Genomic DNA, 17,908 nt, shown 5'->3' with positions numbered 1-17,908 from the left:
ACCCCATATGGAGGTCAAGACAGAATATTACCCTATTCAGAAGTAACTGGCAAACTGCAGCCATGGAAGGGATGGGTTAAGCCAGGGAGGTCATATCATGGCTGAATGGGATTCCAGGATGTTTAAGTAACTTAATGTAGAGGGGATTAGGGGCCGTTTGCCGAAGAGAAAGAACAATCTCATAAAAGGACAATGGAGCATGCCTAGAGGAAGGGATAATTAATATGAATTAGACAGACAAGATCGTCATGCTGGAGAAGTTGCCTGAAAAGATGGTAATACTGTCCACCATATGTAGGCACAACCTTTGGGGAATATGCAAAAACAGCAGCTGTCAGATTTTGGATGACTAAATTTTGACATTTGGAGGCCTATAACCACAAAATCAGAGGGATCCTACTAGCTAATCCAGGGGTTGAGAACATTGATGACAATCAGGGACCCCAAAGATATAGTGAATGGCAGTAGTCATTCATGTCAACAGGAAAAAATGGACAAGAAAGTAAAAACATCCTCTGGCATCAGAGAATTTAATGAAGATGAACAGGAGTATCATGAGGTTAGCTATAGATTAGATAAACGGCTGGGCCAGGGGGCACTTAGTTAAAGCCTGACTACCAAGATAATCATACTGATGCATCTTGTTCAAAGAGGTAATTGAACCTTTAAAGGCAGGAGTTCCTAAGTAATGGTTGGTGACCCCTGAAATCCTTTCATAAGTAGGAAAAGGAGAGAAACACTGATTGTACCAATAGGAGAAAATAGAGCTGGAAATCAAACAGGATCATCCACAGGATACAAGAATTTGAAATTACCAAGAAGAGGACATAACCTCTCTGGGTTTGGCCAGTCATTGTACAAGACCCAACTTGCCTGATTCAGAACGGGAAAGGACTTTCTTTTACAGTAACTTATTATGTGATTACATAGGACATCATATATTTTCTTCTTACAACAGGGTAGAATAAAGAGGAAAGAGAGGCAGTTATATCATTCCAAGATAACAATATAGTAAGTTGAAAACCAAGGTATCCAGGGTATTCAGACATGAACACGGACCTATCATTCCACCGGCCTAAATGTTGTCATAATAGATGGAATTACTCAATTGCGCATTTACACTGAACCAACTGACCTTGCTGTAATCAAGGTCAATTTCGGATCATAGGTAAGGTGTATTCCAACTTCTGACAGCCCAATTAGGAGTTCGCCACAATACCAAAAGTTATTGCCTAGAATCCCTGCTCCCCATCCCACATATGCATCTTGTATTGTCATCCCTGAGCATCAAGGGACTGGACAAAAATAGGTGAAAAAGTAGAGAGAGGAAAGAAGAGAGTGTACAGGGGTGTGCAACCCATCCAATCCAGGTACGTGCCATCACAAGCATATTAAGTGGTTTCAGATGGAAAGGGCTTTCTACAGAAGGTCCTCTTCCTAAAACATTGTTGAGTATGTGGGGCTTGTGCAGTGCTAGAAATATATATTCACCATCATACTACACACTGGCTTGGTCAATGAAACCACAGTAATCAGCATATGGCAAGAAGTTAAGAAAGTTAACTTCCTTAACCACTTGATCCCCAGAAGGTTTTACCCCCTTCAGAGCATTTTTTTTTTGCTATTCAGCACTGTGCTACTTTACTTTTTCATACAAACAGAGCTTTCTTTTGGTGGTATTTGATCACCACTGGGTTTTTTTTATTTTTTGCGATATAAATAGAAAGACTGAAAATTAAAAAAATAAACAATTTCTACTTTCTGTTAAAAAAAAGATCCAATAAAATCAAATGTCTTCATAAATTTAGGACAAATCCCAATAAGTATATATTAATTGTATTGCATATAAGTTATAGCATCTACAAATGATTGTATATATGTTTGAAAATTGATTAATCCTGATGTACTGACCTGTTTGTTGCTTTTGTGAGGCCCTAAAAATGCCAGGACAGATATTTTTCACCTGATCTGGCCAATAGTGCCCCCACTTTGGATGAAGGAGCACAGGGGCACCTTTGGAAAGCAACATTGTCAGAATGAGGGGGGGGAGAGTGTTAGATGCACTAGCAGATTTAGATACACTAGCAAATTGAAGCTAAACTCCAGCTAACACTTTTTATGCAATTACAGCCACAGTTTTGTTCCTTTTGGGATTTTCTGTTCCCCTAAATAAATAAAAACTGACCATTGTAAGAGACCCTCAGTGGTAAATAATTTGTCTCAAATTTCTAACTGCTACATCTGCAGGACAGCTTGTTCTTTCAAAAACAACAGACATACTTACAGGATCAACAAGTTAAAAACAAATGTAAAGAAAACCTAAAAAAGCAAACTAATGCAGCCATCCCATCTAAGAATTGGTAAGCTGCAGTATAACAAATGTTTGCTTTTGGGTTTAATACCACTTTAAATATTGGAGGAGAGAAATCTAGAGGTGCCGCTGGTGGAAAAAAATGCATTCCCTTTGGTATATATGGCAGCAGGTGCATCAGGCAATTCTACTTTTTGGCTAAATTATATTCGGGGGAGGCGAGACAGAGAGTGCTTGCAGTTAATAATCCCCTTTGATTTCAGAGGTGGCAACAGCTTCCAGGATAGGTCAGACATGGTGGCTGTGAATTCAGCCTTCGCCAAACAGGTCGCATGCAGCGAGTGTGTAACAAAGCTGGAGTTTCGCTTCACGTGAAATTGATTTGACAGAGTTTATAAAGTGCTAAACACTAACCAAATGGTATTTAAATTGCTATAGCACTTAGTTTAAAGTTATTTTTTCATCTTTTGTTGCATTCTCAGCACTGTTGGTTTTCTACATCCTCCTTCAGCTACTTCTGTCTACATACAATCCCAACAACTACAGATTTTCATTTCTCAATACAGGTTTCCTGATGGGGATAACAGCAGAACATGCCTTTTCAATGTGTGATAGCACATCTTCTTGTCCCTCTATAGCCGGGAAATGACAGGTCAATCTTGTTATTTTAGTGAAAAATGCGGAATTAAATATTGAGAATAACTTTTTAAACTATATTAACACATTAATGCTTATATGGGATTTTAGTAATTGGGTTTACACTGTAAAATTAGCAGAGCAGTAACTTTTGATTAAGGAAAGAAAAATCAACAGAGCGGACTTTCAGTTTAGAACTGAGCTGCAAAAGGAGCTGAAACCACCTCAATCTCAGGGCATACTCTTGTTGTTCCACCACAAACAGCTGAGGTGGCAAAGTTCAGTTATAGGATTAAACTTGCATTACCGAAGCTTACACAGCTAAAACCGAATTTTACAAGACTGACATATAGGAAGGTATATTTTACAAAAATATAGACAAACCTTGCAAATGGTTTGATATTCTTCACTCTCTTCATCATATGATGCTAGTAAAAAGCCTCCATATTTTCCAGTTCGCTTTCCTTTTCCCAAATAAGCACCAATAACAACCAGATCCAAAGTGTCTCCTACACCATCCAAATAATCTTTCTTTAGCTGGAAAGGAAATAAGTTGACCGTTAACAGAAGCCTTTAAATACAGTAGAATGAGAGTAGAAAAGAACCATACTTGGTATAAGAAGAAATATCTGCTGCTTCATAAGGACTCTTCATAAGGCCGCATGCACACTGGGACATTATTCCTGAAGCGTAAGGGTTCAGGAGGTTTAGGTGTGGGCCAAAGGGACAAGTGCACCATCTAACCCTGCTACCAGAACCAGAAGCCCCTCAATCTCCATGAGAGACTCACAGCTCCTGGGGCTTGATGGCGCACCCAGGGATGAATGCTTGGACCACAAGCTGTCTTCATGCTAAGCATTCGTCCCTGGGTGCATACTGCCCTAAACACAAATACCGCTAGGTGCACCGTTCAGCACTGTCCAGCAACAGCAACTATTACCCTCTCCTAGAATTTGGCAGGCTGCTGGCAGCATGGCCGGATGGTGCACCTTTACCTCTGCAAGCACCTAAGCACCAGAGCCTCATGCTAAATGTCCAGTGTGCATGACGCCTAATACTTATACTGTTCATCTGCTCTATACCTTCAGGAAAAAGACATACAGGCACTTCTGAAAATGGGATTTTTGGTTGACCTATAAAATTCTTTCTTGTCCTTGGAACACATCCCAGGACAAAGGGTATCCTCACATTCATTACAATAGGATTATGCTACCATCCTCAGGTGAATGGACACTGGCAAAAAGAAGGGAAAACCCCTCCCAACTAGGCAAAGCTTCAGTTTATGTAGTAAATCATAAAGCACAAAGGAATAAATTAGGGAGAACTAATCCCACGGTGTCACAAGACTAATCACTGCAAATGAGAGAGGATCACTAGTCCCTAAAACAAATCTGTCCAGTTTTGTATTGAACCTGGAAGCAGAAGATCCACATCCAGGTTTCCCCACCTTTGACAAAGCTCCTTGAATACCTCTGGGTGGAAACCCCACTCCCCTGAAGACAGTTGCTGACATATAAGAAAATCCATCTGACAATTTTCCACATCTGAAATGGGGAAGGCTGACAGTGCGGGAACTTGAAGCACCACCAAAGACAGAGCGCAATACACTTCCTTCTGAGCAGTTTGACCTCTTTTACCTTTCTGATGATTTATGTATGCCACCACTGTGGCACTGTCCAACTGAACCTTTACAGGGAGGCCCCTCAGCTATACCCAACAATGCAGCAGGCCAGGGTGAATTTCCCTAAATTACAGGATGTTGATGAGCAATGGTCTTTCCTGCAGTGACCAAGATCCCTGGACCATGAGATTGTCCAGAACTCCACCCTAGCCCAACAAGATGGTGTGCATTGTCAAGACCCTCCAGAACAGAGAAAAATGACTTCCCATCTACAGCATCTTTGAACGGATCCACCCATCCAGGAACAGCATTCTTCTGGGGTGTAACTGCATTAGGGAGTACAAAGACTGTGCCCTCCTGTCCCATGTCAACAAACATTCCATTGGAGGGGCCTGAAATTAAACTGGGCAAAAGGAACTGCATCAAAGGAAGCTACTATCTTTCCCAGAACTCTCATGCAAAGTCAAATAGAGGGATTTGTCATAGCTCGGAGTAACTCCACCTGAATTCTCAGACCAAGGCATTTGTCTTGAAGGAAGAATTCTCTCAGCTGGGTTTAGGAGTCCAGGGTTTTTTATGAAACTGGGAACGGGGCTTTTGCTTTAAGCCCAAGGCTTGAAGTTTGTGATAGGGTTACTTTTTGGAAGTGGAAGGCATGGCATGCTTTTACACAGCAGCCTTAAACGTCTTCTTAAGAGTCAACAGGGCACTCATACTCACGGTCACCTTATGGATGCAATCATCCAGAGAAGGACCAAACACTTCAATTGAAAAGGCAAATGTTCAACATGCTTCTTACAGGGTAACTCCGCTAACCCACACCGCGCAGGTGACAAGAGACCAAGAATAAAAAGCTGCTGAATAGAATTTTTTAAGGGGTCCACTGAAAGCCTAAGGACACGTTCTGTCCCCTACATACTACATAGCACTCAAGTAGCAGTTTTGCTGTGCTAAAAACAGGAAACATGTAAAAAAGAAGCTTAACTAAAATGGGAAGCCTACAGAATAGCCCTTGGCCCATCACTTGGGCAGGGGGAGGCTCAGGTGGAGGGAGACAGAACTAGAAATGCCAACCACCAGGGCACTCACCATTCTTGGTTGCAGGACTCCCTTAGGGGGACTTTAATCTTTACACATCACAGTGGGCCATGCCAAGGGACTTAATTTTCCCAGCTAGGGATCACTGCCGTGGACCTGTATAGCACCTGCTGGTTCGCAAGGCGATATAAAATTGCTTCCATCACGCAGAGTCCAGTGTGGACCGGCAACATTACAGGCCATCCCTGCTTGTCTGGTGCCGGGTCCAGGTGCCATTCCTCTGGGTATAAGGCAATGGATTTGGAATAGCGAGTCTCCTAATCCCAGATGGAACTGTTGAGAAGCAAGCGGATTGCATGCAAAGGCTGCACAAACATGGCCATCAACTAAGACACTAACAAAAAAGTGAAGCCTCACCTAGCTGGGAGGAGTTATATCCAGAGGGGGATTTTTTTGCCAGTGTCCATTGAAGATAAAGAAAAATGTTTTCTTAATCAAACATCACAGGACACATAGGATTTCATATTCATGATTACTTATTCTGCCACCTTCAGATGGACATCAACAAAAAAAATTAGATCAATAAATACAAAAAAGGCACGATTCCTCAGGCATAACCTGTCCTAATTTACCCAAGCCTGTTTTTAGCTAGGTTCCCAAGATGATGGGTGTGCCTACAGATGTCTCTCTGAAAATTTACTTTCCTGGTCTTTAGTTTCCTACTCTTGGTCTCTTCTAAACACCCCTGCTGGGGCAGAGATGGGCTTTATCTGTTTTGGCCACCTATGGCCTAAAGGCAAAGAGGGACTGTGTCTGGACCCCGCGGACAAAAGCAGGACAGCCTGTTGTGTTGGAGGTTGGCTCCGGTTGGCAGCTATATCCAAATGTAGTTTGTACCAGGTAACTTGATGGCAGGATGCTTTACAGGTCCAGGAAAGTGATCTTCCTAGGGGACCAAGAAAAACATGGTATGCACACATATACACTTTTTGGCAGATAAACACAGGGCTCTTTCAGATTGGCCACATTTACAGTCACGGGGTCCGACGGCCCATCCTGCTTTACAGTCGCTGGTGTGGATAGCATGGCTTTTCAAGTCCATATCCTGAGCAAACGGGTGTTTTTGACTCTGTAGTACCTACCCTCATCAAGGTAAGAAAGTCCACCTCCAGGAAGGTGTGCCATCGTACATAGAAGGCTTGTTTGGCTTGATGTAAAGCTCATGCAGTTCATCCCTGACAGTATGTGGTGGGATGAAGTTTGGCTTTTCTCCAGTAAGGAATGCATTAAGGTAAAACTGTTTAGACTTTATAACCAGTTGAAGGTGGCAGCATAACTCAAGTAATAATGAATATGTAGTCCTCTGCGTCTTGTGATATACTCTAACAATAGAATTTTACAGGTAAACCAAAAATCCTAATATTTTTTAATTTGTGTACTCAAGGTAAAGCTATAATAGTAGTAACAGCTCTGTTATCATGAATGGAAACAAACTAAAATGAAGCTATATTACTTTAGCAATATAATGCAATTATTATGTGCAGTGCTATGATCACAGTTAGATCACTCCCGCCTGCTCTGGGAACCCCCTGTAAAGTAGTGACCAGGGTATCCAATATAGCAAGACAGAGCAAAAGGGAGCAAATAAGAGAAGCTCAATATTAGGGTTTACATACACTTTAATGCTACTGACAGACTGCATCCTATATGTCATGTTTGATTTTACACACAGTTCCAGTTTAAGTTTGAGAAATTATTTTGGTGCGATTTAAAATTATATTATTTACCTTTAACCAATTGTGAGAACGCTTTGCTATTTCATATGTGGCATTCTGGTCTAGAGTTTTTACCATCAGACCTTCACAAGAATCTAAAAATAAACAATATTAAAAGCATTCATCATTTGCAGTTATTTTTGGATGCAAAATATTAAAATGTTTGCCTTGCTGCAATACCTTTAATTGACTGATCAAGAAACTCTGAAATTTCATCTGTGTTTGATGTGTCCATATACGTAGCAAACATGAATTCCCCTTCCACCTCCTGAAAAGATTCTCTTAGTAGCTGGCGTCTTCTAGAAAATGGTTCTCTAACTAAAGACTAAAAGCAGATAGCAAACATTAAAATTTTCTTTTTTTTTTCCACAAGGCTAGATGGTATTCAGTCTTAAGTCTATTTTCACACATTCACCACAAGTCAGTAACCCAGAAATATAAGTAGGCATGAGGTGAGACATGTCTAGGGGAGAGTAATTCAGACAAAAACAGATAACGCTGAAAGAAAGATGGGGAAAGAAATGGCGGAGAAAGAGACAAAGGGAAAAGTCACAGTCGTTTGCCTCCCATGTCACCACAAGTCATTTTAATAGCAAGAACTTACCTCCCCATTTAAATACAACATGTCAAAAGCATACACGCACACTTGGACTTTAATTTCTGAAGCTTCGACATCCTAAAAAAAAAACAAAACAAAAAAAACAAAAAATGTTATTTTTCTATGAAAACATGTTTGTAGAGTGGACTAAAATAAGATTATAAAAGCTCAGCTATTTTAGATGTTATTGCATATATCAATCAGTGGGAAAGCAAACGTATCTAAACTACAAAATATGCAGAAACAGAATGTCAAGAAAAATGGTTGGAAGGTCTGGGCCAGAAAGATGCAACCCTACGTAAAAAGGCAAAAACAAAAAAAAAACACAGGAATTTTTACTTGACCTGTAAATTCCTAATCTTTAAATACAGTACAGGACACAAGACGTATTCATAAACCAAGGATTATACAGAGGCTACATTCAGGTGATTGGACACAGCTAAAAAGAATGCAAAGGATGCCCCTATTACACGCCGATATAACTCTGCCTACTCTGTGAGACTCCAGTTTTTTAGCAAGCAATAAGGAATGAGCAAGACATAGATGGGGGGGACCTATATCTTGTACTGTACTGAAAGATAAAACATTTCCAGGTACGTTTCTATTGTCTTAACCAGCTCAATACCAGATACTTTCATCCTCTTCCTTCCCAGGCCAATTTTCAGATTTCAGCGTAGGCACACTTCGAATGACAATTACTCAGTCATGCCACCCTGAACTGAAAATACATTTTTATCATTTTATTTTTAGACAGATAGAGCTTTCTGTTGGTGGTATTTCATTGGGTTTTTTATTTTTTCGCTAAACAAACGAAAAAAAAAATACTGAAAGTTTCTGAAAAAAATGTTTTTTCTTAGTTTGTGTAATACAATTTTGCAAAAAAAAAAAAAAACTTTCTTCATAAAATGTATTATGCTACATTTCTCTGGTAAGAAATAACCCAAATCAGTGTATATTATTTGGTTTGTGTGGAAGTTAGAGTCTACAAACTATGGTATAAATATTTGAAAATTGATCAGTCCTGATGAACTGACTGCCTATCTCATTTCCTGAAGCCCTAAAATGCCAGGACAGTACAAACAACCCCCAAATGACCCCTTCTGGAAAGCAGTCAAAGGTAATTAGTAAAAGGCATTGAGTTTTTTTAAATTGTATTTTTGTCACAATTTTTTTGAAAAATAAAGCAATTAAATAAGATTTTTTTAAAAATTTTCCATTTTAAAGTTATTTCTAACAGACATCATAGGCATACATAGACTTACACCCCAAATGCATTCTGTTATGCCTCCAGAGTATGGGGATACCACATGTATGAGTCTTTTTCACAGTCTTGATGCACAGAGTGTTCCAAAATCCAAAGAGCACTTTTAGACTTTCAGGGAGCATAAATTACACATCTAATTTCCTGACTACCTATTACATTTTTGGAGGCCCTGGAGCAACACATGAATAGCAGTAAACAAGATGTCACTTCCTCACATCATTGCTTACTACTTGTGAAATCTGTGAATGATCACAGAGGTCACATGGTACAAGGCTATTCACAACAGCCTTGTACCATGTGACAAGCTGTGACCAATCACAGCTCACACAGTATTTCTCAATGGCTGCAAGAAAGAGAGAAAGAGAAATGATTGCTTTTACAGCCTTTATGGGTGTAAAAGCAATCAGCATAAAAAAAAAGAAAAACACTTTTCAAAACTTTTGGACTTTTTCATTTATATAGAAAAAAAATAAAAACCCCAGTGGCGAATAAATAACACCAAAATAAAGTTTTATCGGTCTCAAAAAAATGCTAACAATTGAACTGAACTTTCTTTGTAATGTTTACACATTTGGCAAGTGCTTACTGAATCTTCTTGTCATTTTACTTGGGTTTGTGAAGGACTTTCAGTCTTAACTGCTGCTATTTTATTAGCAACTATTCATCCCTATTTGCAATACAAGTGAGTAATTTGTTTGTGTAAATTATATACGTCAAACAAACCTTTCGTTTTCTAGTAGTGAGTATTTGGAAGGGTTGGATCTGCTTTTTCTGTGGATCCCATGCAACAGCTTCTGAATCAATGATACAAGTCTTCACGCTGTCTTTCTTTACCTGCAGCAATGAAATGACAAACATCTATAGTACAGTTGTGACCAAAATTATTCAACCCCCAATGCTGTAAAGGGGTTTAGGGACTATAGTGTACATTTGGAATTGTATTCAGAATCAAATCCTACAAGGACGTTGTAACTACCCAAATGCAACTAAAATGACATCAATTGTTTATGTAATACAGTAGTAAATGGTTCTTATGTGGTTTCTTCATTGCCACAATTATTCAACCCCTTAAAGACTACCACTCTGAAGAACAGAGGTTCATACAGGTGCTTTCCATCAGGTATTGAAAACACCTGTGGATGTCACCGAGCAGCAATCAAGCATAATAAGCACCAATTAGGCAGCTTTAAAATGACTGTGATACTCAGCTCCTTCTAGACATTTACTGGTGTGGTTACAAACATGGTGAAGGCAAGAGAATGGTCCAGGAAGACAAGAGAAGAGGTGATTTCTCTTCACAGGAAGGGCAATGGCTATAAGAAGATTGCAAAGATGTTAAACATACCAAGAGACACCTTAGGAAGCATCATTCGCAAATTCAAGGCAAAGGGCACTGTTGAAACGCTACCTGGTCGTGGCAGAAAGAAGATGCTGACTTCGACTGCTGTGCGCTACCTGAAGCGTAGAGTGGAGAGAAGTCCCCGTGTGACTGCTGAGGAACTGAGAAAAGATTTGTCAGATGTGGGTACAGAAGTTTCAGCCCAGACAATAAGACGCACACTGCGTAATGAAGGCCTCCGTGCCAGAACTCCCAGGCGTACCCCCTTGCTGTCTCCAAAGAATAAGAAGAGTCGACTGCAGTATGCCAAAAGCCATGTGGACAAACCACAAAAGTTGTGGGATAGTGTTCTGTGGACTGATGAAACAAAATTAGAACTGTTTGGGCCCATGGATCAACGCTATGTTTGGAGGAGGAAGAACAAGGCCTATGATGAAAAGAACACCTTGCCTACTGTGAAGCATGGTGGAGGGTCAATCATGCTTTGGGGCTGTTTTGCTTCTGCAGGTACAGGGAAGCTTCAGCGTGTGCAAGGTACCATGAATTCTCTTCAGTACCAGGAGATATTGGATGGAAACGTGATGCAGTCCGTCACACACCTGAGGCTTGGGAGACGTTGGACCTTTCAACAGGACAATGATCCCAAGCATACCTCCAAGTCCACTAGAGCATGGTTGCAGAGGAAAGGCTGGAACATTTTGGAGTGGCCATCGCAGTCACCAGACTTAAATCCGATTGAGAACCTCTGGTGGGACTTAAAGAAAGCAGTTGCAGTGCGCAAGCCTAAGAATGTGACTGAACTGGAGGCCTTTGCCCATGAAGAATGGGCGAAGATACCCGTAGATCGCTGCAAGACACTTGTGTCAAGCTATGCTTCACGTTTAAAAGCTGTTATAACTGTAAAAGGATGCTGTACTAAGTACTAAGATTGAATGTCACTTGGGGGTTGAATAAAACTGATAATGCTGTGAGCACAGAAAAGACATTTGTGGTTATTTCATTATAACTGTTATGTTATATTTGTCTGACCTACAAGTGCCTCTTTAATGTAAATGTAAGCAAGATGACTGAATGATCAAAAGCAATGTCAAACTGGCCAAAACACTCAATTTCAGTGGGGGTTGAATAATTTTGGTCACAACTGTAAATACATTTGTTTTTTATACATTCTATAGATTTACATCACTGCAAAGAAAACCAACAGCCATTAGGGGGACCTAGCCGCAGCTCTATGTGTTTTATGGACACATAGAGCAGCCACTCGGAGACGATGCAGCGGTGCCCCCAGGGCATACGGCTTTCCCTGGGGGCAATTCTTGAGGGAGAGGAGCCAGCCAGCTCCAGCTATCTTCACTGCTGTTTAAAAACAAGAGGATCGGGGCTGCTCTGTGCAAAACTAATGCACAGAGCAGGTAAGTATAGACATGTTTGTTATTTAAAAAAGAACAATAAAAAACACACAACTGAACTTTAGTGTCACTTTAAGCCTATAAACCAAACAAAAATCATTTCACGCATCTTTGCTGAACACACCCAATAAACATTCACAGTCCTGGAGGAAAAAATGAACCCAAAGACTTACTACTTAAAGGAAAGCTAATCGGAGTAATAAAAACCACTCAGACATTTTAAGACTGCTGTTCATAAGAAGCATCAGCTGATGTGACCCATGTTTTGCAAAAAGGAGCTCTCTGAAGACATATGAACAACAGCAGTAATCCTGTATAAGGCTGGAAAGGGATACAAAGCAATCTCAGAGTGTTTAGACATCTATAAGTCAGCAGTTCGACAAATTGCTAAAAAACAAAGACAGTTTATTACTGTGGAAACGCTTCCAAGAAGTGGGCGCCTAGCCAAGATGACTCCCAAGGCACAACACAGAATCCTCAATGAGGTAAAAAAGAACCCATGATTAACAGCTAAAGGCTTGAAGAGAGCACTGAAACGGTTATACACCCCTGTTCATGAGTCTACCATACGTAACAGTCTTTCAACAGTCAGCGTGTCCATGGCAGAACACCACAAAGCAAGCCGCTGCTCTACAAAAAAAACCCATTGCTGCATGCATGAAGTTTACCAAAGAGCACCTTGGCATACCGCAAAAATATATGAACGAAAAAGTGTAAACAGCGCTCAGGAATGAACAATGCAAAGCTCAAACAAAACCAATTATGTCAATTACTAATTACGTGTATTGAACAGCATTTTAATTGTACACACATTTCTGAGGCACTGATATTAGACATTTACACGCTACTGGGAATATGTTTTATGGAATGGTGAAACTAAAGTTGAAATGTTTGGGCCTGTGGATTCAATCCCGCTGTAGCCAGATTCAGCAAGCTGTTGTTCTGTCACGGGCCCGAATGCTACTGAACATCTTGACAAATCAAAAGCAGCAGAATGGCTAGCCGCAGTCGCCCCTTCTGACATCAGCCCAAGTCTGCAAGTGTACTTATATAGTATGTACCACTCATATACAGTATATAATTCCCATTATGTAAAAAGAAACCAACAGATTATTACCTTTGGAATTCTGCTGATTATGTCAGGATATTTTGATGTATTGCTTTCCTGATTTCTGCTATATATGTGTACTTCTCCATTCTCCAGGATATGTACCTATAGTAAAACAAACAATAAAAATATTAAACAAAGCAGACACTGCTGTTTTGGTGATATGCCAATAAGGTTTTAATTTCACGTTTCTGTTCTCTTGGTGAAACGAATAGTAGCAACTGATATAACTTTCATAAACATCATATTTGTGATTTAAACAATATCATTATATACTAGCAACAAAACAAATGCGTTGCTATCTTTTCCATGCTAGGGCAAGCACAGGTTTGCAGCACAGCAGTCCAAGGTTTGATATTTTGAAAGTCCTTTGCACAGGGACAAAAATGGCCACTCCCTAACAACTGCCAAACTGTGGGAGACAGGGGAACTGTCATTAAGTGTTCTTGCATGGCAAGACCACTTCCTGTTATCTCACATATATATTCTTATTATTATAGCCAATTTACCACCCTAACTCCTCCCACAGTTTTTACACTACATAGACAGTAATATACCGAAACGTTCGGATTGTTCCCGATTGGTGTGCTATTACTTTGTGGAACGTTTCGCCGAATGGTTCACGAAATATCGGTGTTTTTGTGGTGAAATTGGTCCCATAGGAATGAATGGTGGAATGTTCAAAACTAGAGTGAGAGCTGACAAAAGCTAGAGTGTGAGCCGAAAAATCAGGACATGATTTCTAAACTGCCATCACTCCCTCATTTTCAAGCCCACCTACACATATCTTATATCACAATGTTCAGCTATCCCTGCTGCCACTAAAAATGTCCACGGCTAAGCCATAGTCCTTAAGGTTTTCACAATATGACCATTTGTTTTCAACTCACGCCGCCCATTGACATTCATTGAAACTCCACTCTAGCCATCTCACATTTGAAGGGCAATTTCTAAACTGTGACTGTGCCTTCATTTTTAAAATTTCAGAGACATACTATCCATCAAAATGTAGGTCTGGGTCTTGTGATTCTCACAAAATAAAGCTCTTCGGTGTAGGATTTACAATTTTTAAACTACAACCGTTTGATGTGCTATATAAATAATTAAAAGTTGAAATGCATTTCTCACTCTATCAAGCTTGCCATGTGCACTTTTTAAATTTGATCATTCAATTGGTTAGTGTAATGTTTACTATCTTTACTCACTCCAAACACTCCACACAGTTACTCTGCCCACTCCATAAAGTTACTCTGCCCAGTCCAACCTTTTCACAGTTAGTTCCAGCCACTCCAACCACACAACAGTTACTCAAGCCACTCCACCCAGTTACTCCGCCCACTCCAGTTGTAGACTACTGGTGGAGGCAGAACACTTCACACAAATTCCCCAGAAATTTTAGCTTTTCTAGTTGATTTTGCATTCTTCCAAAAGGTATAGATTTGCTCCAGATGAGGTCATATTCATGACCACTTGGGTCATCCCAAAGCACTGAACACAATGGGTGGGAACAGCACAACAAGGTCAAAAACTCAAAAACAGAATGGGGGGAACCCCAATACAAAGCTGCCTGCAGGACCTTTCACTCAAAGCAGACATGCCCAGAGGCATAAACATCTACCTACTAGAACTAGTTACTGTGTTAAAAGAATAGTAAGTAGCAGCCTAACAAACATGAACAACAGAAGCTTGATGTTGAAAAACCCAGAAAGGAGTCATAAGGACATGCATCACAAACGCTAGAGGATCTCAAGTATGGGACACAAACCTATCCAGCTTGCTGTTGAATCTGGACACCAGAAGATCCAGCATTCCCCACTGCAGATAAATATCTGCAAATACCTCCAGGAGACAGGCACATTCTCCTGGATTCAGCTGCTGAAAGCTCAGAAAGTCCACCAGTCAATTTTCCACACTGGAGAAGGACAGCACACAAAGCTCAGCCTACAACAAGATCGGGTATGCTTCTTCCTGGAAAGCTCAACTTCTTATTTCTCATTGATGGTTGATGTATACCACAGCCATGGTACAGTTCTCTGCACTCTGACAGAAGACCCAAATGTAAAGAGATTAGTATAGGAGGGTCAGTTGAATACCAAGCTACTTCGGTCTTGGGAGTCTGATGCATTGGCAGATCCAAGGCCTCCTAACATTTATCCTATGCCAACAGAATACGAAGCTTTAACATTCTGGAGTGAACCTGGGGGAATGCATTAAAGGCGGCTACCATCTTCTTCAGCACCTTGATGCAGGCTCAAATGGAGGGAATTTTCAATGACCTCAGGGACTCCACCTGGGATTCAAAAGACAGGCATTTCTCTTGCCAGAACAAGGTTATCGCTTGAGTCCGAAGGACTAAGCCTAAGTACTCCAGGTGTTGAATCAGAACCAAGACTGATTCTGAAGATTCAGTATCCATCCAAGTTCTCCAGAACTTGTACCGTCTGGTGGACACTGCATGCCCAGAACTAGTGCCAACACCTCGGTAAACACTCTGGGGGGTGTAATTAGGCCAAAAGGTAATGCTACAACTTGATGGTGGCAATTATCCCCTGTGAAAAGCAGAAAATGTTTATGGGGCCAGGAAATCAGGGTGTGTATGGAAGGCAGCAGTGATATTCATTGACGCCAGGAAATCCCCTTGATGAAGTGAGGCAATCAATAAGAAGGGAAACTCCATCCTGAATATTGTATTTTCAGTAACGCGTTGAGGCCAGGTGGCTGCAAAGGCCAACAGAAGTCCCCCCACTACATGACTGGGAGCATTCGTTGCATTAAGATAAAAAACATTTTCTCTCTGCTTCCCCCCCTTCCCTGTGTGAAGAGGAAAAGAGAGAAGAATAGATCCAGCACTATGCATGGCTGCATCTCTTCTCCCCTTTCTTCCACTTCACACAGCACTCGAGCAGCAGCAGGAGCCATTGGCTCCTGCTGCTGTCAATCAAATGCAGTTAGGGGAAAGTGGGGGGCGGGGCCAAGTCCTGCTGTGTAAGCATGGTCTATAGACACACAGCTCAGGAACACGCAGACACTGTGTGCCTCCACAACAAACTGCTTGCAATGGGGACACACTAAGAAAAGGAGGAGCCAAGACTGTCGGCGGGGGACCTGGGAAGAGGAGCATCACGTTTTTTATTTTGATTATTTTTTTACTTTGGTAACACTTTAAACAACAGTGTCCTGAAATGTAATTCTTGCATTTCTTTTAGAAATATGCACAGATCGTTGTTCTGTTCTGATTGTATTTAAAGTACCTGTGCACGCTCTCCATCATATTTATATTCACAGGTAAAAGCAGCTTCCTCAAACCTCTTCAGCACTTCTGTAACTCCCTTGGTTGGGTGTGCCAACATTGGCTTTAATGGGACTCCTAAGAAATAATTGCAAAAACTGGTTAAACTGAAATTTACTAACAACAGACTACTTGAAGTTCTATGTAAAAGATTAAAACCTGGTGTAAGGTGGCAATGTTGAGGAAGCTCTTTAATTCCATGCTTCAGAAGAGCTGGGATAACTGCATCATAGTTTGGTAACTCACTGAAACAAAAAGTAGAAAAAAAATTTCACTTTCACATATGACCAATACGTTACAAAAAAATAATTATAAGGCTGTTTGTCTACATACAGTATATACATGAAAAATGTTTATCAAATGCAATGTGAATCTGTCAACAATTTTAAAACACCTTGTGAAACCTTGCTCTTTAGCACACAAGTAGATTTAAATGTTTACAATAGCTGACAAATTCACTTTAGCAAGCAAGTTCACATTAAAATCACATATACGTAATACAAATACAGTATAACTGAGACACATCTCAACAATGTTCTATAAACATGGTGGAAAGATACAAGTGGAGAAAACAGATATTGACTTTCTTAACCATTTCAATACCGGGCAATTTTACACCTTCCTGCCCAGGCCATTTTTCAGGTTTCAGCGCTCTCACATTTTGAATGACAATTGCGCGGTCATACAACATTGTACCCAAACTAAAATGTTATCATTTTCTTCACACAACTAGAGCTTTCTTTTGGTGGTATTTAATCACCGCTGGGGTTTTTATTTTTTGCTAAATTAACAAAAAAAACCCAAAAATTTAAAAAAAAAAAAAACACGTTTTTCTTTGTTTCTGTTATAAAAGTTTGCAAATAAATAATTGTTCTTCATAAATTTAGGCCAAGGTGTATTCTGCTACATGTCTTTGGTGAAAATAACCCAAATTAGGATGTATTATTTAGTTTGTAGGAAAGTTATAGAGTTCACAAACTATGGTATAGATCTGAATATTGATAAATCCTGAAGTACTGACAGCCAATCTAATTTCTTGAGGTCCAAGAATGTCAGAATAGTACAGATATCCCCAAATGACCCCTTTTTGCAGAGTAGACAGTCTGACGTACTTCATAAGAGGAATGGCGAGTTTTTTGAAGTTGTATTTTTTTTGTCATAATTTTTCGGAAAATGAAAAAAATTATTTTCACTATTTTTTTTTTACATACTGTCACCAGTGCAGTACAGCGTTACCATATAACTGGCATGGCGGTGAACAGGGACACTGACTGACTTTTTATTTTACTATGACCAAAGTAGTACAATGTTACCATAGTAAAGTGTATCACAGTAGGAAGTGATCAGTATTTTTTTTTTTTTTTTTTTTTTACACAATTTGCTTATAGCAAAGAATTACTTTGCTATAAGCAAGCATTTACCAGAATGAAATCGATTCATTCAGGTTTTTTTTTTTTTTTTGTGCTTAGCTGTGATTTGGTCACAGCTAATCACATGACATGTGCATGTGATTAGCTGTG

General features: G+C 40.1%; 1 protein-coding gene across 1 annotated transcript in view; it reads right to left on the bottom strand.

Moving 5' to 3' along the window:
* LIG1 (DNA ligase 1) overlaps positions 1–17,908 on the bottom strand; it is a 136,243-nt gene that overhangs the window by 18,127 nt on the left and 100,208 nt on the right. Inside the window, exons 17-24 of the mRNA XM_089678536.1 lie at positions 16,548–16,633; positions 16,351–16,466; positions 13,109–13,204; positions 9,967–10,077; positions 7,986–8,057; positions 7,562–7,706; positions 7,394–7,476; positions 3,332–3,484 (exon numbers count right to left, since the gene is read on the bottom strand). Coding sequence (XP_089534662.1) covers positions 3,332–3,484; positions 7,394–7,476; positions 7,562–7,706; positions 7,986–8,057; positions 9,967–10,077; positions 13,109–13,204; positions 16,351–16,466; positions 16,548–16,633 — 862 coding nt within the window. The remainder of the gene's footprint in view (positions 1–3,331; positions 3,485–7,393; positions 7,477–7,561; positions 7,707–7,985; positions 8,058–9,966; positions 10,078–13,108; positions 13,205–16,350; positions 16,467–16,547; positions 16,634–17,908) is intronic.

Source organism: Staurois parvus, unplaced genomic scaffold, assembly GCF_062004578.1.
Source record: "Staurois parvus isolate SC_StPar_1 unplaced genomic scaffold, SC_StPar_1.0 ptg000207l, whole genome shotgun sequence".
NCBI lineage: Eukaryota > Metazoa > Chordata > Amphibia > Anura > Ranidae > Staurois > Staurois parvus.
The sequence above is the reverse complement of the archived record's forward strand: the minus strand, read 5'-3'. Positions and strand labels throughout refer to the sequence as shown.